General features: G+C 48.7%; 1 protein-coding gene across 3 annotated transcripts in view; it reads right to left on the bottom strand.

Moving 5' to 3' along the window:
- The window catches only part of ADAMTS17 (ADAM metallopeptidase with thrombospondin type 1 motif 17), a 407,285-nt gene that overhangs the window by 113,560 nt on the left and 266,966 nt on the right, over positions 1–26,759 (bottom strand). For all 3 annotated transcript variants that reach the window (XM_061394241.1, XM_061394239.1, XM_061394240.1), the window contains exons 14-15: positions 17,307–17,434; positions 3,180–3,300 (exon numbers count right to left, since the gene is read on the bottom strand). In XM_061394241.1, the coding sequence (XP_061250225.1) occupies positions 3,180–3,300; positions 17,307–17,434 (249 nt within the window). The remainder of the gene's footprint in view (positions 1–3,179; positions 3,301–17,306; positions 17,435–26,759) is intronic.

Here is a 26,759-nt window from a genome sequence, read left to right as displayed (position 1 = left end):
TCTTTAGAGTTGGGCAGAGATGAAAGTTACTGTCGTATCTAAACTGACAAGATTCTGAATTCATCCAGCCGCTCTTGGAGTCACCTAGATGTTACACGACCTGAGGGCTTTATGCCATTTCTAAGCTGGGTTTTTCCTGCAGCCTGAAATATCCTTCCCAGATCTCCATTGTCATTTAATTCCTACTTATCCTTTAGGGTGTGGGGGCCACCCTCATCTGTCTGCAGGGCTGGGTGATGAGCCTCACCAGGACTTAGGGCCCCATGGTACCCCTAGAGCCGAGTGGAGCCCCCTCCACCTCACATGTGGGCTCAAGCTGTTTGCCCGAGGGTGCCCTCCCTTGACTGTGACCAGCTCAGTGACAGTTAACTTTTATTTCTGCAACTCAAGCTTAAAATGCAGCAGTGCTGAACAAACGTTCACAGGGTGAGTGGGCTCACAGGTGGCCGTGAGCATCATCTCAAGAATGTGCATTCCAGAATGTCAGACCTGGATTACACGTCTGTGTCTGATGCAACTTGAATTAGATAGCGACTCATCCATGTGTGAGTGAGCATTCTACACACATCTTCAATAAACAGAATCCACACTGACATTAGCTGATGCTCACAGACCCCAATCCCTAGGATTTGTTAAAGACAGCTTTAGACTTCAAAACGAAGGTGTAACATTTGGAAAGCATTTAGGACAGAACTTTTAGAGGTGGGTGAAGCTAACTGAGCTTATGCTCTGAAGGTTTGCTAAGACTTCAGTGAAGGAGCACTAAGTCGCATGTCAGGGTGGGGACTGCTCTCCTCCAGAGGCTTCCAGTCCACCTGCCTTCTGCATGTGCAGGGGGCCAGGCACAGGCTGGGGTGGAGAATGGGGGGAGCAGAGAAGGACGCTGCCATCATAGGAGGAATGGATGTGCTCGTGCCAAGACCAAAGGCCAACAGGTGCATTAGAGCCTGGGGGGAAAGACAGTGCTTCTGTCCTGATCTAAGCGCTCTTGAGGTTGGCAGCTCTGTGGCGCACAGTGGTCATGTACAAAGGACTATGGTGGAACTTTCCTTAGGGCTCTGAGAACTGCCTGGGGGCAGAAGTGGGCACAGCTGTGCTCGACTGCCTTCCACAGAGCGGAGCAATTGCACAGCTCAGCTTACTGGAGCTCAGCACAACATTCAGTTTATAAACATAAAGGGTTCTAATGCTGACTTAAAAAAAAAAGTCAGTAACAAATACTTGCCAGAGGCTGAGGTCTGTTCTTAAGCCTTGCTGCTCAGGTGCAGAGGAGGCAAGGTCAGTCTCATGGCAAACTGGAGCTGGAGTCCAAACAGGGACAGTGGCATCAGACGAAACAGAGAGCAGATGTCCCCAAGGTGCAGAGCACTACTGTCCGAGAGAACTTTCTGCAAGGAAGGAGCACTTCTCTCTGTGACATTCAACGTGGGAGCCCCCTGTCACACGTGGCAACGGGGCATTGAAATGTGGCTCACGGGACTGAGGACTGAAGTTTTATGTTGCTTTAATTTAAACTAATTATATTTAAAATCTGAATGGACGTTGGTGGCCTGTGGCGACTGCACTGGATGGTGCGGCTTTGGGGGGCACCTCCCCCACACTGACTCGTTCCAGTGGCAGCTTCTTTGGCTTTCGTCAGAGCCGGGCAGGAGGCAGAGGTTCCCTCAGGAGGCCGGTCCCACAGCCTGGGCACCCATCTTCAAAGTCCGGAAACCAGCCCTTACTGAGCCGGAAGTGTAATTCTCACTTGCGTGTGGCTGTGGTTTGGCTGTCAGGATTCTGCAGAGTGTCTGTATAGTAGGAGCCCTTTCCGTGAGGTGTCTAGAAGCAGCCTTTGCTCCAGACCAGGGCTCCTGTACCAACAGAGAAAGGCAGCCGTGCATGGATTCTCCTCTCTGCTCGCTCTGTGGGACAGGGGGAACAACTGTGATCCTGTCCCCGTACCCGGGGAACGCGCCTGAAACGCCTCCATCCAAAGCAGCTCTGGGAATTGGAAGCTTCTAGCTCAGCTCCACTCAGCGAGTTATCCTGGTGCCATCATCCTTGGCGGTGTCAGGGGAAGGGACACTCACTCACCTTCCGGGCGACTTGCCCACCTCGTGCTCCTCTCATTGAGTGGGTGTCAAGAAGCTACTTCCCTGGACATTGTAAGTTGGCAGCCACCAGGCGGGCAATCAGAAACTCTCCCACCTCTGGGCAAGGCAGCCCACACACACAGGCTGTGAAGATGGTTCCAGCGGAAAGACTGCGCTGCCCATCAGCTGAACCCTTCGACTTCTCCAGGCCCGGGGAGGGGGCCGGGCTACCTCTGGGACACGGGAGTCACAGGGACTCTGCAGTCCCATCCAGCAGCCGCATCACGGACGTCCCAGAACATGGGGCTTCAGGCATGTTTAGCGATGTGTGTAAATGCTATCCTTTTATTGTCAGAAAATTCAGGGACAGAAAAGAACCTCATCATTTTACACGGGTAAAAACGATGTGGACAAGTGTCTCTGTTGTCACCTTTGTATGCGGGACAGACAGACAGACGAGCTGGCGCACCCTGCGAGAGGGGCGGGGGTGGGGGGAGGCTGGTGGGACAGGGAGCCACTGCATGAGAATGGACCTCGGGGGCCAACCCACAGCACTGGGACAGACTATTCAGGTCAAAGAACCTAAACATATCATTCTGGCTATAATGTTTTTCTCTGCCTTTCAGAAATCCTAAGACTAAAGTGCAGGGTGCCCTAAATACTATTGTGGGTGCATGCTCAGTCACTCAGTTGTGTCCAATTCTTTGCAACTCCGTGGACTGTAGCCCACCAAGCTCGTAAGCTCCTCTGCCCCTGGGGATTCTCCAGGCAAGAATACTGGGGTGGATTGCCATTTCCTTCTCCAGGGGAATCTTCCCAACCCAGGGATCGAACCTGCGCCTCTTGCAATGGCAGGAAGATTCTTTACTGCTGTGCCACCTGGGAAGCCTCCCTAACTATTATTAACTGGTCCATACATGTAAGATGCAAGGAAGCCAAGTGATCATTGACTTTGGTCAAGAGAGGATCCAGTAAGATTGGCTTTGGGGCAATAAAATGCACAGCACTTGTAGGCTGTCCGGTTGCTGCAGCAACACCCTGGGGACCGCGCTCACCCGTCTGCTCTCAGTGGCCGGGGCCATCTTTCCTGAGGCTCGAGCTCACCTGTGCCCCGAGCGTGGCTGAAGTCGCCCTTGACCACGCGGCAGGTCTTGCCGTCCCCGCTGCAGACCCCACACCGGTCTTCTTTGGCCGCAGACCCGATGATGCCATCACAGCCGATTTTCTAAACAAGCAGAGTGCTGGGTTATTCTGAGTGTAGCACTCAGAGGCACACCCTGCAGGGCTGACTCTCCATGAGGCCCAGCAGGCTGGCGCGGGAGGGCTCACAACACCTCCAGAGGCCCAAGCAAATATTTTAAAACCAGGAGAGAAAAAGAATACAATCCAGCTTGTATTACATTTGCCCTTACACCACATAGTCATCAAATACCTGCGTTAGTGTCTGTTAGGGAGAAGGGATCTGTGAAGGCCCAGGGGCCTGGAACTCACACTGGGGCCCGGGCCAGGCCCTTCCAGAGCCACCTGAGGTGGGGCCATGGGGAGAAGGGAAGCCAGCTCCCACACCTCCGGGCATGGCCACAGTTTCACACGACCCATGTTCCCCTTGGAGCTGCGTCAGTCCGTGATTCTATCTTGGCTGGAATAGCCAACAGTCTCAGAAGACACGGCAGACACCATAGTGACTTTTCTGCTGGGGTCAGGAAGCCCAGAGCTCACTCAGGCTGGCTGGGCGTGAGCCCCCTAGTCCTCAGTCAGGGGGATTTAGCCCAGGAAGATACCCTGCTGTTCAAATTTTTTCAAATTTTTTTCAGACAGGCCTGTCTGAGGGCAGAGGAGGGTCACCCTGACCCTGGCTGGCCCCAGGGAAGCACAGTCAGTTCATAAAAAGTGGAAAAAGGTTGTGAATTCCTGTTTCTCCTTAAAAAAAAATTCACGAGACTTTTATGGTCTGCAAAATAACATACCTGAGTTTATGTTACGGTAAACACTGGTGTGTTTAATTATTTGCTAGTTAAATCGCTAAAATGTCTCTCCACCCATCTCCCCTGGAGTAAAGAATTCCAGAACAAGAACTGGGTCTCCACTGCCCTGTACCCTGCATCAGGCTGGGAAGGGTTCTAATCCAGACAAGCCAAGCCCAGGTGACTGCACCCCTTCCCCCTTCTGTGTCCCCGCTCCCAAGGGGGCAGGGCACGGAGTAGAGCCAGCCACACCACAAACCTCCTGGAGGCAAAGGCTTGGCCCCGCAGCTCACCCAATGAACCAGAACCCTCTGTTTCATAAGGGCAGTGATTCTTAAACATCAAGGTGCATCCACCTCACCAGGAGGGCCGTGAAAACACAGATGCAGGACCCATTCCCAGAGTTTCTGATCCAGCAGGGCTGAATGGACCCGAGTATCTCTATTTCTGTGAAGTTCCCAAGTGCTGCTGCAGCTGCTGGCCGGGACCACACTCAGAACCCTGGCAGCGTGGCATGCTACATGAAGCACAAATGAGGCTTCATTCTGAACAGTGTGGAGACTCGCCCTTGGACGCTTTTGTTTCTTTGGGAAAGAATTAGTGAGAACTTATTATCATGTGTCCAAAAATGATATCGTCACTGAATGTATTTCAGCGAAGACTTGAAGATATGCTAAGGGCAAAACAAATTTGGTTCCCAAATGAAATGAAAACTGAAAAAGGGCAATGCATTTTTAAAAAAGAAACTCCAATGTGTCCAAAGTTAGTATAAAAACAGCTACAGGGCGAGAAGATCAGGGGCTTTGGCAGCCAGAGACCAGACAAGGTGTGAACAGAGAAAGTGAATGAAGGGGTGAATCAGTGACGAATGGAGACCCCGACTGGTAAGCGGCATTGACTGTCACACCTTGCCAGGGCAGACCACCCCGTGAGACCTGGAAGTAGGCGAGCTGGATCATGTGGCAGGAGCTGCCTAGGTTCACGATCTGGACTGCTGGCTAATTCCTGGGAAGACGCTTAACACAAAATTACAGGCACTATGAACAGAAGGCAGCCAAGATCCAAAATTCTCCTCAACCGGCAGCCTCTGCAACTCCCTGTGGTCAGATCTGTGTGCCACATGTGCGCTGCCCAATTTCGAGTCTCCTGTTCCAGAGTCCAACGTCCCGGTCCCTAGCCTGTTTCCAGTACTGCCACAGGGCCAAGACCCCCAAGCTGGCCCCTGCACCTTGCCTCTTTCACGTCACCCTGACCTGTCCCCACGTGGCTTCCCCGTCTCCAGGTACTCTCAGCTCTAGACTCCTCTCACACTGGTTTCCTATTATGCTTTTAATCACACTGCGGCTCAGCAATAGTGAGTCTCTGATTTGAGCAGGTATCACTGATATCTCAGTCAGGATGTCCAGATAAAAGTTTTCTGGATACTCTACGCTAACAGCCCTCCTGGTCTGGACAGCTTTCCCCAGCCCAGCGAAGGCACGTGGCAAACCTAGGGGCCACACAGTGAGTGTCTGGCAGGGCCAGGAATGGTCCTTCACCTCCTGCCTCCTGGCCTCAGGCTGGCTTGGGAACCCTGATGTCCCCAGCCTGGGACTGAGGCCACTGTAAGACATTCTGGACAAGGTCAGGCCTCTCCCCAGAGCATGCTGGGTTTGTGAGAACTTTGAAATGCTCAGAATAGGGAAGCTAAAAGAACACCAGAAACACTACCTTTGGGAAAAGGAGGTGTTGGGGCAGAATCCATGCTGGAATTTCAAAAGGCTACTTGTTGTCTGGCTGAGATCGTGTGTGTGTGGCTGTGTGTGCATGCGTGTGCACGTGTGTGTGTGCATATGTGCTCAGTTGCTCAGGCTCCTCTGTCCATGGATTTTCCTGGTAAGACACAGCTAGGAGGCGAAGTCTGCATTTCAAATCTGCCAGACTAAGAATTCACCTGGATGCAAGATGGACAGGCATGGGAGGAGCTTCCAGGAGTAGGATGAGGGACTCACTGGGAAGAAGGACACCACTTTCCTAAATGAGCAAACCGCTTTCCCTCCCAAGGGTCCCCTGAAAGAAGGATCTTGGTGGGGAAAAGAAAGTGAGAATGAGGAAGGGCAGTAGTGCAAATGAATGCTCGCAAAGCCCCTGCATAGCCAGGGCAGCATCAGGTGTCCTCGGGGGCCCCCTCCCCTGACAGGAGACACTGCCGCTCCGGACAAGCAGAGGCAGGTAAGGGGGCCCACGATGAGAACCACTGTGATTCTCACCATTGCTCCTAAAACATAACATAAAGAATGTATGCATGCTTGCTCAGTAGCAGGCCCCAGCTGACACTGAGTTAGACCTCATGGGATCCAATGTTTAAGAATATGCAACGTTTGGAATTGGTTTCCATTTTTTCAGGGATGAAGTCACCATCAGTTGGGGGCCTGGTGAGACGAGACTGTCCACGGGACTGCTGGGCGCCCTGTGGCTTTGCAACACTTGGGTATGCTTGGACTGCAAGGAGCCAGCCCTCGCCTCTTTTTGAGAGTCCAGGTTATTTACAGGTAAGTCCAGGGGCCCACTGTCAGCATCTGTTTCTCTGAGGAGGTGTTGTACCATCCTTTCCAAAACATGAGCCCCCTGCTTATTTTTTCACTGGGGTGATGACTCTTGAGGGCTAAAATTAGTCTACCAAGATGGTATGCCCTTCCACACAGTCCTCACTTAGCACCTGCTAAAGGAACAACGCCTCCTGGTCTGACCAGCTGTGGTCAATGTCCAGAACAGAGAGATGACCTCCTGGGCCCAGGAACACAAGCTCACCAAACTCCAGCAGGCTGCAGTCACCTGGAGGCCTGGGTAGGTCACCCATTGCCCAAGGATTTGTGTTCCTGCTGAATTCCCAGGTGAGGCTGCAGGCCCAGGGCCTCGTGGAAGACCACTGGGCTAGGTTTGGAGCTCAGAGAGGGACCTTCTTGGAGACAGCCACTGCTGAGAGACCCCAGCCCTGTGTCCTGAAGAAGTGTCCCTTCCTGTCGGGAAAGGTCCCATGCCTGGAGCTCCCACTGGAGCTGTGCCCCTGAGCCAAAGCCGTTCTGGGCTGAGGACCCCTCAATGGATGTGGGGGCCTCCCTGTGCTCTCGGAAATGGGGCACACTTACAGTGGTGCTCAGGTCAAGTAAAGAACCCACAGGAAGCTCCATCATGACAGAACGTCTGGTTATAAATCACAAAATGCCTTTGGCGAGGGCCTCACAGACCACCTGGATGCCAGTTTATGGCTGTTCAGAACTTCCGACTCACAGGTCTCTACCCAGGAAGCAGAGACCCAGATCTGGGAACCTTCAACAGCCTTGTTTGTAGGACTCACAGCATCTTCCATGTTAAACTGTCAAAGGCTGGATACAGGGGGAAGGTTCTCCGTTATTTTCTCTTCTTTCCTTACCCAGCATTCTGCTTTAATCTTTTTTATTTTATTTTATTTTTAAATTTTACAATATTGTATTAGTTTTGCCAAATATCGAAATGAATCCGCCACAGGTATACCTGCGTTCCCCATCCTGAACCCTCCACCCTCCTCCCTCCCCTCCCCTCCCTCTGGGTCGTCCCAGTGCACCAGCCCCAAGCATCCAGTACCATGCATCGAACCTGGACTGGCGACTCGTTTCATACATGATATTATACATGTTTCAATGCTATTCTCCCAAATCTCCCCACCCTCTCCCTCTCCCACAGAGTCCATAAGACTGATCTATACATCGGTGTCTCTTTTGCTGTCTCGTACACAGGGTTATTGTTACCATCTTTCTAAATTCCATATATATGCGTTAGTATGCTGTATTGGTGTTTTTCTTTCTGGCTTACTTCACTCTGTATAATAGGCTCCAGTTTCATCCATCTCATTAGAACTGATTCAAATGTATTCTTTTTAATGGCTGAGTAATACTCCATTGTGTATATGTACCACTGCTTTCTTATCCATTCATCTGCTGATGGGCATCTAGGTTGCTTCCATGTCCTGGCTATTATAAACAGTGCTGCGATGAACATTGGGGTACACGTGTCTCTTTCCCTTCTGGTTTCCTCAGTGTGTATGCCCAGCAGTGGGATTGCTGGATCATAAGGCAGTTCTATTTCCAGTTTTTTTAAGGAATCTCCACACTGTTCTCCATAGTGGCTGTACTAGTTTGCATTCCCACCAACAGTGTAAGAGGGTTCCCTTTTCTCCACACCCTCTCCAGCATTTATTGCTTGTAGACTTGTGGATCGCAGCCATTCTGACTGGCGTGAAATGTCACCTCATAGTGGTTTTGATTTGCATTTCTCTGATAATGAGTGATGTTGAGCATCTTTTCATGTGTTTGTTAGCCATCTGTATGTCTTCTTTGGAGAAATGTCTATTTAGTTCTTTGGCCCATTTTTTGATTGGGTCATTTATTTTTCTGGAGTTGAGCTGTAGGAGTTGCTTGTATATTTTTGAGATTAGTTGTTTGTCAGTTGCTTCATTTGCTATTATTTTCTCCCATTCTGAAGGCTGCCTTTTCACCTTGCTAATAGTTTCCTTTGTTGTGCAGAAGTTTTTAAGTTTAATTAGGTCCCATTTGTTTATTTTTGCTTTTATTTCCAATATTCTGGGAGGTGGGTCATAGAGGATCCTGCTGTGATGTATGTCAGAGAGTGTTTTGCCTATGTTCTCCTCTAGGAGTTTTATAGTTTCTGGTCTTACATTGAGATCTTTAATACATTTTGAGTTTATTTTTGTGTATGGTGTTAGAAAGTGTTCTAGTTTCATTCTTTTACAAGTGGTTGACCAGTTTTCCCAGCACCACTTGTTAAAGAGATTGTCTTTAATCCATTGTATATTCTTGCCTCCTTTGTCAAAGATAAGGTGTCCATATGTGTGTGGATTTATCTCTGGGCTTTCTATTTTGTTCCATTAATCAGTATTTCTGTCTTTGTGCCAGTACCATACTGTCTTGATAACTGTGGCTTTTAATAGAGCCTGAAGTCAGGTAGGTTGATTCCTCCAGTTCCATTCTTCTTTCTCAAGATAGCTTTGGCTGTTTGAGGTTTTTTGTATTTCCATACAAATTGTGAAATTATTTGTTCTAGCTCTGTGAAGAATACCGTTGGTAGCTTGATAGGGATTGCATTGAATCTATAAATTGCTTTTGGTAGTATACTCATTTTCACTATATTGATTCTTCCAATCCATGAACATGGTATATTTCTCCATCTATTAGTGTCCTCTTTGATTTCTTTCACCAGTGTTTTATAGTTTTCTATATATAGGTCTTTAGTTTCTTTAGGTAGATATATTCCTAAGTATTTTATTCTTTCTGTTGCAATGGTGAATGGAATTATTTCCTTAATTTCTCTTTCAGTTTTCTCATTATTAGTGTATAGGAATGCAAGGGATTTCTGTGTGTTGATTTTATATCCTGCAACTTTACTATAATCATTGATTAGTTCTAGTAATTTTCTGGTGGAGTCTTTAGGGTTTTCTGTGTAAAGGATCATGTCATCTGCATGCAAACACTTGCTTCTTTTGTTAAAACTTCACCTCTCAGAACAGAAGTGTCCTCAGACATGACTTCAGATTGTAGACAGCTGGCTTCTGGATTAGGGCAAAGCTACCTGGCAAGTGGGCAGTCAGCTTCTCTTCTGAAAATGCTAATGCGTGAACTGAGGAGAGTTACACATTTGGATACAAGCCTCAGTTTTCCCATTCTAAAAATGAGAGTATTAACCTCAGTCTCTGAGGGTTGCTGCTCTGTTCTAGTTGGAGAAACCCAAGTTCACCTCTCAGGCCCAGATGAGAGGTGGGCCCTGTTGAGATGGATGGAGCCTGCTCCTGGGCCACCTTCCTTCTACGAGGCTGGGGAACAAGCTCCCCCTCCTCCAATTTGAGCAGAGGAGGGCTCAACAGGTAATGGTCATCTCTCCCTTTTCTGCCACAGACTCTCTCCTCTCCAGAAAAGGCAGAGGGGAAGGAGAAGGCCTGCAGAACCGCATCTTCCCTCTCCGCACACAAGCCGAGTGCAGAGGCCCGTGTGCAGGCGGGCTCTCCTGTATTGTCAAGCAGCCCCACCTGCAGCAGGTCGTGGTCTGTCCCCGTGGGATTCTCAGGTCAGGTACACACAGGGATGCGGGCAGGATCACCCTGTAAGTTAATTCTTTGGGGCACCCAGGGGCTGGGACAGTTTTGCATGCTGTGCTCTCTGCCTGGTATTATTTTAGATGACAACTGCATTTAAAGGCAGGGCATGCAGGGCATGCATGTCTCTGAACAGCAGTGAATCTGCAAACCAAGGGGCAACAGCCAAACTAATCTGCCAACAGTGGTATTTCCTCCCTCTGCTACAGCGTAGTTCAAGAAACACATTATATACTTGAAAGAGGCTGGATTCTCCGATCCCCCCGCCCCCCACCCAGATGCTGACTGTCACAGATTTAATGACTGTGTTTATGAGGTTTGGTGTTCTAGAGGACAAGATGACAAAACCAAAGGAAACTCCAAACAATTTACTCTTGCATCTTCCCATTTATCCCAGGGATCACTTTTCTACAGGCACTAGGAAAACCTGCTACCCATTTCTGAGCTTTCAAAGCAGTTGCTAGTCAGCATCCGCTGGTCAGAGCTCTGTTCTGCTGATGAGCCAGGGTGCGTGTGACACCAAGGGGAGGACACTGTCCAGGGTGTACTTAACTGAAGGTTCAGGGTGGTTGGGACCTGGCGGGAAAGGCACAAGTTCATTCAGTAAAGACAGTTCCTATGGAACATGCAGAACGCCTAGGAGAGCATTAGTACTCAGGGCTGTGTTCTGGAGGAGGGCAAAGGATGGACCATGAACAGCACAGAAGTGAGGAATATCCACTTCAGTGCTGGAAAACCTGAATGCTTTCCCTGGCATCCTGCCCTTGTCGATGGACGATCACCAGCCACAGATAACCTCCTGGTCACCACATCCATTGACCATGTCTCCATCCTCATCTTTGGCCTGTCACTTTTTAGCATCTGACGCCCCATCTGTGCTGTGCATTGATTCATTCACCCAAAGCATGGTCACGTGCCTGTTATGTGCCAGACCAGGAATAAAGATACTAAGACAGAGGCCGAGAAGGGGGCAAACTCTTGTGTGCTTCTCTCGGGCCCCATGGACGGCTCTTTCCCCTCCTCTCTTGCCCTGGACTCTGCAGAAGTGGGTAGCTCTTGTGCCCCTTCTGCTCCTGATTTTCCTTGGTAATGTCACCTTCTCCTTAAGCTGCAACCATCACTCACGTGCAGATAGCTCTTAAACCTCATACTTGCCCCCCACCCAGGCTCACAGGGGCTGGTCTGCTGACAATCCTTACTCCCCCTGACTCTCCAGCCAGGACACTGAACTCAGTGTGGCCACCCTGAGACACTGGCTCCTCCTCCAAAGCTGCCGGCTCCAGACTTCTCAGTTCAGGACACTTCCGCCCACTCTCCTGGAACTCACAGATGCGGCCGCCTTCCCAGCCCTGACCCGAGCCCTCCAGGCCACTTCTGGTCCTCTTCCTAATACACTCACTCAGGTGCCGGCTCACAGCTTGGTGCCCTGTGACCCCTCCAGTGCCTGTTTCTTATCTGTGCTCATGGCCACTACCCAGGTGAGGCCTGATTACTCAGCAAAGGGCCAACTGCACGGGTTTTTGCTCTTCTGCTCCGGGACTGACCCTCACCAGGGAAGATGAGTGGGTAGTGGCCATGGACCCCACTGCCTGCAGAGCATGCCCACATTTCCTCAGTCTCGTCTGAACCCCTCGTCTGCCCTCCCCCTCCTCCTGGCACATACCATGGCCCACTGCCTCCCGCATGCTCCCACGAGCTCCACCATCAGAAGAAACCTGGAGCCCCACCACCGCTGGCCAAGCCCTGCACAGCCTGGACCACGGCACCTCCCCCAACCCGCCCCTGTTTCTGGAATGCCCGCCCCCCCCACCCGCACACCCCTGCCTTCTGCCAGGAGCACTGGCCCTGCCCCATCTCCACCAGGCCGGCTCTATCTCTTCACAGGGCCCTGCCATGACGCCCACAGCTTACTTTCCATGACCCCATTTCCCTCCTCACTTGGGCCAGACTGAGGGGATGACCAGGTCTGTGAGTGTACATGTTCCTCATCTGCGCTGTGCGTGGGGACAGGGACCCTCTTGGTCCTGCCGAGCACTACATGCCCAGTGCACCACCCAGCACATGGAATGTTCTTTCTGCTCTTTCTAAGCCCAGTCTCTCACTGGCTCTTGATCATACCTTCACCTGTGGTCATTAGGGTTTCACATGAGTCAGTCTCATCTTCCCCCAGACGGACCATAAGCCCAGGAAAGAGGGTGTCTTATGAACCTCTGTTTTGTTATCCACCCCAAACACAGTGGCCTGTGTGGTACGGAGCACAGAATGCATGTGCAATAAAAGCATACCAATGCGGAACTCTCATCAAGCTGGGGAAACAGGAGGCTTCGGTTTTCAAACCAAGTCCTCTGCCTTCTCTTCTGCACCAACAGCTGGACAGCACAGTGACCATTCCCTCAACCATGCGGTTTCACCTTCTCATTTTTGAACTGGGACTTCCTCACACAGATTTCAGTGGTCCTCATTTGTATTCATGTTCCTGGCTGAGATAAGAAGCACTTCCTTTCTTCAGCTTAATAGCTATCTTCCAACCACTGCCCTTCTCTCTCTGCTGTTAGAGGGACATCTCTGACTTCTTATTTTAAATTTAATTGCTGCTTTCAGCCAGTGATGCTGACCCCTCCTGGCCTCTCCCGGGCTCCCGGGTTGCTCTACCAAGTCCTGCTGGGCTCGTCTTCCTCCTCCTGGCCTTCACCCTCATCCTAAACTGCTAAACTGCACCTCATTTCTTCAGAAGGATGCATGGAAAATAAAATTTCTGAGTTCTTCCATGTCCCAAAATTATTTTGCCTGCATGCTTGGTTGATCATTTGGCTGCATACAGAATTCTGTAATTATCTCAATTTTTTTGCCAGGGTCAGTTTTCCTGTTTGTTTTTCTTGGTCTTTTCTCATTCTTGCTGCTGGTTTTCTTCAGGGAGCTGATGATCTCTGGCTGACCACTTGTATTTGAGAATGAGGCACAGATGGCCAAGTGACGGGCCACTTTGGATGCAGGGTGGCAGGCTTCCATTCGGGCTGGGTAGGAGGGAAGCTGGGCTCTGCCCTTAGTCCCAGAGGGTGGGCACTGTGCTCGAACACTGGGGTCCCTTCCCTGCTCCAGCTGTCCTTGAACAGCTTATCACATGACTTTGGGGAAAAGCTTGAAGATAATTCCCTAAGAGCTCGTCAAGCTCCAAGTTCCAGGCCAGGCATGGTCACCAACCGTGACTCACTGTTTTCAGCCAACTCTTCACTTCCACCCTCCATTCCCAAGTCCTAGACTTCCTCAAGCTTCTTGCTTTCTTTTTGGTTGTGACTCTCCATCTGTTTCAGCTTTGGCCTCTGTTCCTTCAGTAAAACTTCCATCCACTTCTGCCTTCTTGTCAAAGGACGGCCTCTACTTCTCTTCACCACCATGGTGCATGCTATGCTGCCTTAACCATTGGGTTACTAGAGTCCTGGGATGGAAGAGGGGTGACCATGTGGCTTAGTCTACAGGCTTAATCTGAAAGTTGCTATGGGAGGTTAATCAGGTGAAAGGGATGCAGGGTATGACATCAGAGGTGTAAGCACTGCTTTGGGTAAAGGTCCAGTACCAATAATCACACACTTCAGGGTGTCAGCTGAAGGGTGAAAAGCAGCAACCAGGTGGGCATATTGAAACACAGGCCTACCTATACATAAACACCCAGTAGAGCTTCCTGCAAGGAGATCCACCCAGTCCATCCTAAAGGAAATCAGTCCTGAATATTCATTGGAAGGACTGATACTGAAGCTGAAACTCCAATACTTTGGCCACCTGATAAGAACTGACCCATTGGAAAAGACCTGATTCTGGGCAAGATTGAAGGCAGGAGGAGAAGGGGATGACAGAGGATGAGATGTTTGGATGGCATCACTGACTCAATGGGAATGAGTTTGAGCAAGTTCCAGGAGCTGGTGATGGAAGGGGAAGCCTGGTGTGTTGCAGTCCATGGGGTTGCCAAGAGTTGGACACAGCTGAATAACTGAACTGAACTCAACTGAGAGCTTCCTGCATGCTTGTGACCCCTTCTTTACACGAGGAGACTCTGAAGTTAGAGTCTCTTATAAATCTCCTAAATCCCATCAGTAATTCTACTTGCCTAATAGAAAACCACTGTACCCAAAATAAGAGATAAATAAATTCTGGACATTGAAAATGGTCCATTGAAATGAGCTCCAGGTTCCAGAATCACTTAAGTCCCTAAGAGCCAGGGACCCACCCAGTCTTCTTTTTTTCCTTTGTGAAATGCAATCAGAGACTGTCTGTCCTTCAAGATAGCTCTTTGGAGAACACAGATTATCAGACACCATCCCTTCACTGAAGAAGCTTACAGGCCCTGAAGGTGTTTTGCTGTTCGTCAAACAAGGGATCCATACATGAGCTAGGGTCCCAAGGAAATGTGACTGCAATTAGAGTTCATTGGCTGCAAGTGTACATAAGCTGATGAAGCCAAACACATCTGGTCCCAGACGTGTTCAGCTGTTTGACTCACCCCTTACTGGTCAGCAGCTTTGAGGCAAGTTGCACATTAGAGGCATATTAACTTGATTTCTTTGCTTCTGGAGGCCAACAGGAGGAATCATTAATGACGGGACTCCTGATTTATAGGGACTTGCTGAAAAATAGACAATGTTTGTGTTTCTTCTCCCAACTCACTCCCACTTTTATGAGTGCTGTTAAGTTTCATTTTAGCATGTTAAGTAATTTGTGACTCAATGAAATGAAACTCAACTTGGTCCTCATAAAACAGAGTAAAATGGTATTTCCATGTTTCATGTTATGGTTTGAATCAGCCTGCTATTTGGAGCTCAGTGGAATCTTCTCAAAAGGCCATTTTGGAGCCTCTTGTCCCTGCCGTTCCCCACCAACTAGTCACCATGCTTCTCAGAATTTCCCAGAACTCCTTCCGCTACCCTAAAATAGCAAAATTTACAGCTGCAGAGAACAGCAGGAAAAGCTAGCAAGTTAACCACAGCAACATTTCCGTAGTGCTGTCTTACATAAAGTATGGAAGATTTCTACCTTTTATCCACTGTAATTAGGTGATGGCATCGATGAACAGGTCAGACCCTCTGCTCACAAACCCCCTGAGGTTTCTTTTTATTAATAATTCTCTTCTCTTTAAGCAACATTCCTTGCCTGACTCATTTACAAGCACCACAGAAATCCAGAACTTTCCACCTTGACAATCACTATAACTAAGCATAAATACTATATTTGTATTTAATTTCTTACAGTCTTACTTAAACATGCTCAATAGTATTATAAAATTTCATTAACTCTGACATTACTAATTTGAATTTCTGTGTGTATTGAGTTAACCGTGGGTGAAAGTTAACCTTCACAGATTCCCTCTGAAGAATGAGCACTATTAGAAAAATTACAGATGGGATTTAACTTCCTTCAGAAATCCAGTTTCTCTCATGAGGTGCTTGCTGGTAGGTGCTGGTGCCACCCGCCAGGAGAGTGGCTTTCTGCTAGGACTGGTGGGCTGCCTGGAGGCAGTGGGTCACTGGGGGGCATCCACGTAGAGGTGATGGTACTTCCAAGAACAGGCACGGGTCTCCGAGGCTCCAAGGATCATGAACCCCATCCACTGTAGTGCACTGTGAAAGGGGCCACTGTCTGAGCCTCTGCGCTCCCCAGTGCCCCTGCCTGGAGGGGCTGTGCTGGTCAGCACCAGTCTCAGTGCAGGGTGAGTAAATATAATGATGGAGATGGTGGAAGAGCCATGTGAGATGGACTTGGAGGTGGTAACGGGATAGAGGTGGGAACAGAAAGGCAAGTGTTCACATGGCATCCCGGTCACACTCAAGTGCAGGCCAGGCTCTGGCTCAATGGTACACTGATGACCAGACTTAAAGCTATTCGAATACCTTAGATGGCCTCATGAGTGCCCAGCTGTACTCACGAAAGGGCTGAGAGTTTTGCTGTCATGGCATAGGGGAGCCTCTCTAATTGAAAAGGCTGCAATAAGAACTAAAGTCGTGGAAAGGTCACACTGGCACTCACTGCCGAGAGCTGAAATCATGAATGGCCATTTAACATGGACTCCACTGGCCAGAAAATGTCAGGATGCCTAGAATTGTTTCCACGTTGGTAAGAACACTGCAGAAAATGCTGCTGAGAGGCTGGAGGTGGCTCAGCTGGTGCTGCTTTAAAGAACACACGTGCTTTTAACTTGGGATATGTTTGCTAAAGGAACATACGTACTTGGGCCGCACTGTGACCCCTGCAAGTGTATGTTATAATTTAGGACGGAAACAAATCTCGTGCTTGTTAGCAGGTTTACCGAGAAGCAGAACCATCAGCAATTTCTCATTTCAATGATAATGATAAGATCGGGTTCACACTGCCCGAGGCTCTGTACATTCTTTGCCACAACATGGCAGCCCCGAGGGCCCATCACCCCTCCTTCCCTGGGAGGGTGCCTGGCCAAGGCTCTTGGGCACCAAGTGTCTATCGCCCCCCACATATTCATATTTGATAACAAAGCCACGCAGTGCCAAAGGAATCTGGACATTATCAAGTTTTTCCCTGAAAAATTCCAGTCTTAGACTAGTTTGGACTTTGCAAGGGGAAAAAAGTCCACTACAGTTAAAATGATTGGCATCCTCTCTCCTTCCTCTTTTTGCCTTCTTAAATGACATCTTTCATCACACTAATGAATCACAGACATCTAACACCAGGATGAGTTTGTGGATCATATTCCAGTGGGTGGAGCCCTAAAGTCAGGCATATTCACCTCCTTAGGTACCACCTGTGAAGGCATCAGCTCACTTGTACTATATCTTTGGTAGCTAAGCAAGCAAAGCTTGCCCCCCAGTACACATTCATATACATCCTCCAGTCCACCTAGTAGCCTACCTGCTCTTCCCTTTGTCATGATGTCCAAAGTTACTCTAAGATGTTTGCGATGACCATGTTGCCACTGCTCTTTCAGCACCTCAAATCTTGGTTGGCTCAGTCACTGCTGAGGGAGGGAGGGGTGCCAGGCTACAGGAGGCAACACCACCCGCGGGATGCCTTCTTGAGAAAGTCCACTCACCCAGGCCTCCTGAGGCCTCTGCCACCCCAAGCTCCCCCTGGAGGGAGCCTCCCCTTCAAAACCCTGCCAAGGACACAAGGAAAACACATCACCTGGCACCTGCCATGCACGCAGAGATCCGTCTCGTAGGGCCCACAGGGCGTGCCGTCCAGGACTCTATCGGCCACCAGCAGAGGGGACTCCTTCCCGAGGGGTGAGCAGTAGAGTTCACATGGCTTATCTGAGGAGGGAAAGGGGTGGACATTGACGTGGGAAGGGTCTTGGGCGCCAGGTGGGGTGCAGATGCTTGTAGGCGCAGGCCAGTCCAAGAGACAAGAAGTTGGCATGGGACTGAGGTCACAGGTACAGGGCACATGCTGCACCCACCCCTTGGAACATGTGACCCAGAAAATGGAAAAAGACCCTCCTCTGATTTGGGGGAACGACACGCAGGTGAGAGCACTGTGGGCTTTTCTTCACGTTGTTTTCTTTATCCTTTGCAAAGATACAGTATTTCTTTTTCCTTAAAGTACTAAAAACACCAGGCTGAACAAACATTTTGTAGAGTGCTAACCTCTAAGCAAGTTGAATATGTACCAAGGGTGGGCCTGGGGTGGGGAAGGGGGAGGAGGCGGCCTCCCAGCGAGGGGAGCGGCCCTGGGGTGTCTCCAGAGTAGCAGCTTTTGCTGAAGTTTTAGTGCTCCTCAGCCATTGGATAAAAGCTGCGGGGCTGTGCTATGCAGCAAGAAGGTCCTAGAAGAAATGGTATAGGAATAAGGAACAGAAGGGGACACATGAGTCTCTAGGACAACTTGTAAGAGCCATTTCCCCAGGCACGATGGAAACCCTGATTTCTGCTGCTGCTGCTGAAACCAAATGAGCTCCCAGAACATGCCATGATCTCGCACCTTTACCTGGATTGTTCTCTCTGCCTGGAAATTCCTCCACGCACTTAGCTTTCTGGAATATTTCTGGCACCCCAGAATCTACTCCAGAGCCCTCTCTTCTCATGCCACCTCTGAGTTGCAATCTCCATCTGCACTTTGCACACACCTCCATTCAGTTCAGTTCAGTCGCTCAGTCGTGTCCGACTCTTTGCGACCCCATGAATCACAGCACGCCAGGCCTCCCCGTCCATCACCAACTCCCGGAGTTCACTCAGACTCACGTCCATCGAGTCAGTGATGCCATCCAGCCATCCCATCCTCTGTCGTCCCCTTCTCCTCCTGCCCCCAATCCCTCCCAGCATCCTCCATTAGAGCCCTCAAATCCTACTGTCTGGGATTTCTTATAAGGTGAGTCCTTTTGCTATGTAAGTTTGAAGGGGGTGGATTGCAAATTACCTTTAGATTAAAGAACTGATGGAAATTGGAGCCCTTGGAGGACAGAGTCAAACTTTCATCTTTGGTCAGTCCCAGGATCTGCCTCACAGAAGGACTTGGTAAATATTTTCATCTTTCGGTATAAACTTCAGAATCAGTTCGTTGATAGCCCCAAAATAACCTGCTGGTATTTTGACCAGGATTACTTAATCTATAGATCAAACTGGAAAGAACTGGCATCTTGATATCTTTCCACTGACATGGAATATTTCCCCATTTATATAATTGTTTTATTTCATTCATCAGAGTTTTGTAGCTTTCCTCATACAGATCTTATACATATTTTGTTAGATTTAAACCTGATTGTTTCATTTTTGGGGTACTAATGTAAAAAGCATTGTGTTTTTATTTTAAGAATTTCAGTAGTGTTCCTTTTACTTCTTGGCTGTGAGGCATGGCATGCAGGATCTTAGTTCCTTGACCAGGGATTGGACCCATGTAGGGGAAGCAGAGTCTTAACCATTAGACTTTCAGGGAAGTCCCTGGCATTGTGTTTTTAATTTCAAACTCCACTTGCTCATTGCTATTATATAAGGAAGTGACTGAGTTTTGTACATGTTGTATCCTGCAACCTTGTTATAATCCAGGAGGTTTTTGTTTTCTGTTGACTCTTTTGGATATTCTATAGATTATTATGCCATCTGCAAACAAAGATAGTTTTCTTTTTCCCCAATCTGTGGACCTTTTACTTCCTTTCTTGTCTTATTGCATTAGCTAGGACGTCCAGTAAGCTAGGACTTACATTGTTATAAGGAAGTGAAGTAACAATGCTTCATTTAATAAATGTGGATGGAGGACCTCTCTCACACAAGGCACTGTTTGAAGTAGGGAAAAGAGGACTTAAAAAAATAATAATACGAATGGATTTTGTTCTTTTGTAGGTAATTGAGAAAGATAAATGTACCATTTTCTCTCTCTCAGTCACCCAATTCTAATGCAGTTTCTATGATTATTTTGCAAAAGAACTTCCAGAGAGAGAAACACCAACATCTTTGTGTTGTTTCTGCCAAGTCTTTTATCTCCACTATGAGCCTTCCCCAGGAGGGCCTTCTGGTGGCCTCAGATAAACAAAGACAGGGGTAAAACAAAAGGCTTCTGGAGCTGACACGGCCTCAGTTTAGACTTTGGCATCCTAGCTGGAGAGGTCTGGTCAGAGCAGACACGTTGCCTCGCCCAGGCTCACTTTTCTGATTCAGTGGCATTCACTAAACTGCCACTGTGTTCAACAGCTTTGCATTGAGCTCTCCATGTAGTGCTACTGACCAACATGTCCCCTGGGAATCTTGTCTTAGAACACTAGAAAGAAGCTATAGGGGTAGAGTGCACATGTTCAACTTGGCTGTTCCAGTTAGTTGTGGGGGGAAAAATCAACTGTGAAGGGTAGTTTCCCAAGTAAGCAAAGTAACAGTGCTTCATTTAATAAATGTGGATGGAGGACCTCTCACACAAGGCGCTGTTCTAGCACTGCTTGGGAAAGAAAGATGAATCATGCATGCTTTTCAAGGCCCTGGTAGTTGGTCTTGTGGACAAATAAATAGCAAACTCCTGATGAGGCAGACAGTGAAAATACTCATAGGTCTGATCTGAGCTGTAAGAGGACAGGCATACTGGAAAGAATGCTCCATTCCCCCAGGTGGCAGGCTGAGGTCAGCTGTCCCTCCATTTAGATGGAATAACCCAAGATGATGGTTGCCAGGAGCCAGCACAGGAGATCCCACCCATGACAAGGTCATGCAGAGGAGACCTGACAGGCAAGGTGGATCAGGACTTGAGGGACTCCCTGGACCCGCTTGAGCATCTACCCTGAAACCAAAATCTATCTGTCTACTGTTTACTATATTATGCTTTTCACCAACTCTTCTGACATTAACAGGGGGCTATCCCCGACCACCTTCCTCTGAAGAAAATCAACTTAGGGCTCTAGTTAATAGGTCTCCTAGGCTTGAAAGGAGTATTTTAACGTTAACCCCTCTGTTACCATTTTAGCTTGCTTGGCAGGTTTATCCATACTCTTGCAACTAACGCACACAATTGTTCACAACACCCCAAGCATAACCTTCGAGCAATAAAAGAGCTTTATTAGAATAATACTGTATTGTTGAGCCAATGTTTGCTACCGAGTTTTCTTGTTCTTTACCCAATGTGCGCCTGGGAGTGCATTAGCTAGTATAGATGGCATGCAAGAAAAACAAGCAGTAGCCTTGGCATTAGCAACATAAGACCCTTGAGTTAATAAGTTCTTTCTTTGTTGTAACCCACTGCACCTTTGCTCCATAAGAATGTAGCTCTGTTTCCTGAGGGGGGACTGCAGACTGGAAAGATAAAGGGAAAGCAGGTTTTCTGGTTGACCAACCTTTATCAAGAAAGAGTTACAAAATGTTAACAGGCCACAGGGCCAGAAGATGATGTACATAACATAAGACCCTTGTTTGTGGAAAGTTATGCAGAAAATGTCCTGGTTTTGATAAAGGTAAAACTGATGTAATGTTGAGCTGACTCTGCATGACTTTGTAACTTTCACTTCTGGAAATGTGTAACTCAGGGTATAAAAGCCGCTTTTGAAAATAGGGCTGCAGACCCCATTCCACCTAAGCTGGGTCTCCCCATGTCATTCTTTCTTTCTCTCTCTCTCTCTCTCTTTTTCAGGCTTATTCCCTGGAGCACAGAGGCTCTCTGAGTTCAATTTTTTGCCAGGGCTTCTAAGACCCAATCGAGGAGGCGCTCTGCATCTCCACTCTGGAGAGAAGGCGCTCTGCGTCTTTGCTCCATCGAGAGGGCACCTGTGGCCTCTGTGAACAGAGCAAGTCCTGTGTCAGGGACTTTATTGGCTTTCTGTGTAGACCAAGGAATATCAGCCTCTTTTTCTCTCCTTTACTTTCTCTCTCGCTGATGCTGTCCATCCTGAGGATCCTGGATCCTGCTGGGGCTGGACCCCGGCAGATGGTTAGTGAAAGAACTATGGGAGACTGAAATGTAAACTGAGATCAAGTTCTGAGAGGCTAATTCGACAAGAATTTTGGGGTGCTCTTTGGGACCCTGAGGTTTCCTGTGAGCATGTCAGGAAGCCACTGGGAGAGGGGCAACACAGAGCCCCAATCTTGAATGGATGGATATACCTTCTCCACATATTAGGCTTCCTCTAGTGTTTCATTGACCCACTCCAGTGTTCTTGCCTGGAGAGTCCCAGGGATGGGGGAGCCTGTTGGGCTGCCGTCTATGGGGTTGCACAGAGTCAGACATGACTGAAGCAACTTAGCAGCAGCAGTGTTTCATTGTATGGATGGATCCCTTGGCCAAAGCAGTTTCAAAATGAAGGATTACATTTAAACTGAGGAGCTACCACAATATCTGCAGTAACTGAGCTTTGAGGTGATTCATTCAACTACAGTAATAATGACAATGGTGATGATGATGATAAAGTCATAAATAACATTATCTGCTATGTGCCATGCAGCATGCTAAGCAGTGTTTATGCATTTCAGGAGGGTGCTGTCATCGTTCCACCTTACAGCTGAGCACGTGAGGCTCAGAGAATATGTGTGGCTACCCAGAGCCCCTTGGCGGGCAGGGCCAAACCCTGGTTTATCACTGTTTTCCTTCTGAATTGAGAACTCTGGGACTCAAGGGTACCAAAGATATCATGCTGAAAACAAACCACCACTTTTATGAACTTCTCTGGCTTCTGAGTACGGTGATTTAGGCAGAAATGAAAATGGGATTTGGGTAGAAAAGTAGAGGCTCTTTGAGGTACGTTAGAAAGACCAGACTTGAAAGGGATGAAGATGGTCTACCCAGGTTCTTTGATGTGAACATCAGGGAAGTAGAGACTCTGCAAATCAGGGGATCCCAACCTCAGATGGAGGGATTCTGACATGAACCCAGCAAGAAGGTATACTCAACTCTACTCCCCCACCTGCAGACACTGTCCTTCATGGCTTGGGCAGTCTGGAGAGCCTCAAGCCCCACAACAGAGCCCAGAGGTAACACTTCCTTCTCCTGCTCAGCTGAAACTCACTCCATTTGTCCATCTCTTTTTCTGAGGATTCTACTCAGAAATCAGGGCACCCCTCACCCAAAGGGACACAGGATAAACTTTACAAAACTTGAGCATCTCAGAACCCCTCAAAATTCTCTGACTATTCCCCTCTGAGCTGCCCTGGCTGGGCAATTAATTTCTGATAAATAACATGAGGTGCTGGGTTTCAACTCTGGGCAGTATCAACACTCTTACATCCTCAGTTGTATGTGCTATGCTTAGTTGCTCAGTCGTGTCTGACTCTTTGTGATCCCACAGACTGTAGCTGGCCAGACTCCTCTGTCCATGGGGATTCTCCAGGTAAGAATACTGGAGTGGGTTGCCATGCCCTCCTCCAGGGGATCTTCCCTACCCAGGGACTGAACCCAGGTCTCCCACATTGCAGGCAGATTCTTTACCATCTGAGCCACCAGGGAAGCTCTCAGTTGTATACAGGGAGGTAAAAGTTTCTTAAAAAATTATACAACCATGTACCCTAAGGAAAGAAGCTTGGAATATCCCTCTTGCCTGGCTGATGTGTGCCAAGATGAAATCTGGATTGAAGATGTTTGGGATCAGTTCAGTTCAGTCACTCAGTCGTGTCTGACTCTTTGTGACCCCATGGACTACAGCATGCCAGGCCTCCCTGTCCATCACCAACTCCCGGAGCTTACTCAAACTCATGTCCATTGAGTCGATGATGCCATCCAACCATCTCGTCCTCTGTCGTCCCCTTCTCCTGCCCTCAATCTGTTTAGGGTGGGTCCCAGCTTTCCACTGGCTCACCTGTTGTCAGGACTTACACTTGATGGAGAAGCTGCAAACAGGGAAGGTGAGACAGGCTTGGGGGCTTGAGAGCCACACCGCCACATCTGCCTGGTGGAGGCTTGGAGGACTTGCCCTGGTGCTCTAGGGCCAGGATGGTGAAGAGGACACTTGTGGTTCTTCGTGCTTTTGTTGTTCTCTCTCTGCCAGTGGTTACAAAGTCTTACTAAGGTGGAGACTAGTTAACTTTGAGGCCATCATAGCTGCTCATCCAAGCCCTGCCTGGCCCTCTGTGAGATATCCACACTGAGGAGGCTGCTTGGCTCCCTATCTCCAAAGCTGCCCACCATGACCCACAGCCAGGCCTCAGCTGATTGGACCAGCAGCAGCCACCTGACTGCAGCTAGACCAGTCAGAGTCTTTCTCCCCACCACAGCCTCATAACCAGGCCTCAAGGGGCCTCAGTTGATTGGACCAAGAATGGCCACCTGACCACAGCTGCACTCATCAAAGTCTCTCTCCTGGAAAATCAGCTCTGAAAGTCAGATTAGTTCAGTTCAGTCCCCCAGTCACGTCCAACTCTTTGTGACCCCATGGACTGCAGCACGCCAGGCTGCCCTGTCCATCACCAACTCCCAGAGCCTACTCAAACTCATGTCCATGGCATCAGTGATGTCATCCAACCATCTCATCCTCTGTCATCCCCTTCTCCTCCTGCCTTCAATCTTTCCCAGCATCAGAGTCTTTTCCAATGAGTCAGCTCTTTGCATCAGGTGGCCAAAGTACTGGAGCTTCAGCTTCAGCTTCAGCTTCAGCTGAAATGCAGGTACAAAGGTTATTCCAATGAATATTCAAGTAGAGAGATTATATCTGCTCAAGGTTGATGGATCTCTAAGAAGTCTACACTCCCTCATCCACAATTCAGAAATCCAGAAGCTCTGAAAACTGCAGGCATTTTTTTTTTTTTTTAAACATTTACAGTAGACATAAAAGGCTACAAAACTAGCCTTGACTGACATGAGGCTGCTGGTAGTATGCAGTAACCCACTTAAAGACTGTTCCCTGGTAACCTGGAGATGTCCATGTGTCTGACTGAGAGGTGCTTCCCAGGACCCTGCTGGGGTATTAAGTAATACATGGTTGATGTATGGTTGGTATTCTTCTAACAGCTGAAGTGCTCTGATCTCCCAACCACATCTGACCCCAAAGGATCTGGATACAGGAGGAGGACTTAATAAAAGGTGCTGTGGGCTGCCCATGAGCCTGCTCATGGACAAGCTGTGAGAAAGCCAGTCTGCAGCAGGGACAGGAAGTCATGGCTCACAAACACAAGCTGTGCTGAATACGGACAGAAAGTCCTGACATCTTCAGAGACCCTGGCCCAGAACTTTCTCCTGGCCCTGAACTTTCTCCTGGCCCTGAGGACCTGTGAGACACCTTCCATCTTTGCAACCACTCTTTTTTTTTCATTAAGCAATTCTAGCTGCCAGCTTGGTCAAGCTGGAATGAGAGAGCCCTGACCATCAGACCTTCCATCTCCTGGGAGGCTCAGATCCACAGTGGGTCCTGCCATGTTGCAGAGAGTGAGTTCAAAAACCACCTCCACATCCAGACAGGGCCTTTGCCACGGCTTCTGACACTTCAGTGGGCACGTGGCCTGCTGGCCTGGGCAGGGAGGACTAACCTCTTGAAGGTTTCTACTTCAACGAGATTCCACGGGGTAGGCAGAAAAGGGGTGGGTTTGGCAACAGGCCACCTCATTGGATTTCTGTCTAAAGGCTTTTCCACTTAGAAATATTTTCTAAGGAGAGTCTTTGTCTTCTTTTGGAGGTGGTATGAATTTGTGGTCCTGAGCTCTCCCTTGGAAAATCTACCTCTGCAAGAATTCTTTTTTTTTTTTCAATAAGAGAAAAAAAAAATATATATATATATATATATATATAGCTTCCCCTTTCTTGAACTGTGCATCACTCGCCAAAGAATTCCACAGCGATAGCGATGCTATGAATGGGGCAGTCATAATGGGCTTCAGAAGAGCCCAGAGCCCAACCACAGGAATCGTTCCTCTCACGGCTGAGCTAGAATTGTGCCTTTTATAAATGGAGTTGTGAGGGGAACACTTATAATCTGTATTCTCCCCCTACCTTCTGAATTGGCCATTTATTATTTTGCTTTTATCCTTGTGAAACACTCCTTTAAAAAAAAATGCTGGCTTCTGTTTCTATTTGAGAAGGAAAGGAAACCAAATATGTAAGAAGACGTGACAATCCCACCCCCGAGGGGGCCGTGTCAAGCTACCCCAGCAAAGCCCTGAACTTGAGGTCTTTCCTTCAAAGGCAGAGTGCTCACCGCCTTATCACATAGGGCTGCACTTTTCAGATCAAAGGCAGGGGCACTCTGGCTGTAATTATTCATTGCTTTGGCAGAAACAAAAAGTGAATGGGTCAACACACATTCTGAACCCAGCCAGCTTCCTCAGATAGCTGTACTTGGAGGCTTCCCTGAAGGGGGCTCTGGGCAGACAACAGCCTCAGCCACTGTGATGATAAGGAACCAAGTGGCTCGGTGATCCAAAAGCGGTTACAAGGAAAACAGAAGTTTAATCTGGACTTGGAGAAATCTATGGAAAAACAGACATTTCAGTGGGATTTCTGCATTGAATAAATGAGGCAGGAAAACTGAAAACGGGAGCGAGAGACCAAGGAAAGAATAACAAGGCCATGCGCATGGCCGAGGGGAAACGAGCGTGGGGCGCGTCTGTCCAGACCTGACCTCTTCTAATTCCCGAGACGAGGGAGAGGACAGGCAAGGGACCCGAACCCATTCATCCATGAGTCTCGGGATGGGGCTGAAGGTGTGCCAACGCGCTGGAAACACGGCAGCCCCTGCCGGCACTGTCTCCCTCCCGAGTAGGGTGCCTGGGATGTCTAGAAGCCTCGAGTGTCTGCCTGCATCAGACGGATGCCGGATGCCGAGGTAGAGCTGTGAGGCTCTCGTGAGCCTCGGCCTCCAGCTGCCTGTCCCCCTTTGGGGAGCGCAGGTCTCCTCTATCCCTAGACCGCAGGGAAAGCAGAGAGTGTGAAGGCTCCATCCCCTTGGAAGTCTGCTGGTTAGGCGACAGGGCACAGCTCCCAAAGGTGGTAGTCTTTGTGAAAAAGGAAAACATCTGAAGGACTCCCCAGTGCTTTAAAATGAGCCCATCGCCAGTTGAGTTGATGTTCTCTGCGATGGTTTAGAACATCCCATGTGAGTTTGAAGGAAACTAATGGGCCAGGTTGTTGGGTTAAAAGCTGTAGGTCTGAGCCCACTATTTCCTGAACTGCCTGGGCCTACCCCCGGCACAGCTATGCACACTTGAGCGTGTAACAGAGTGTAGATTTCAGAGGTTCTTCAGATGACAGTGA

The sequence above is a fragment of the Bos javanicus genome, chromosome 21, assembly GCF_032452875.1.
Source record: "Bos javanicus breed banteng chromosome 21, ARS-OSU_banteng_1.0, whole genome shotgun sequence".
In the NCBI taxonomy this organism is placed as follows: Eukaryota; Metazoa; Chordata; class Mammalia; order Artiodactyla; family Bovidae; genus Bos; species Bos javanicus.
This window is presented reverse-complemented; position numbering and strand designations above follow the sequence as displayed.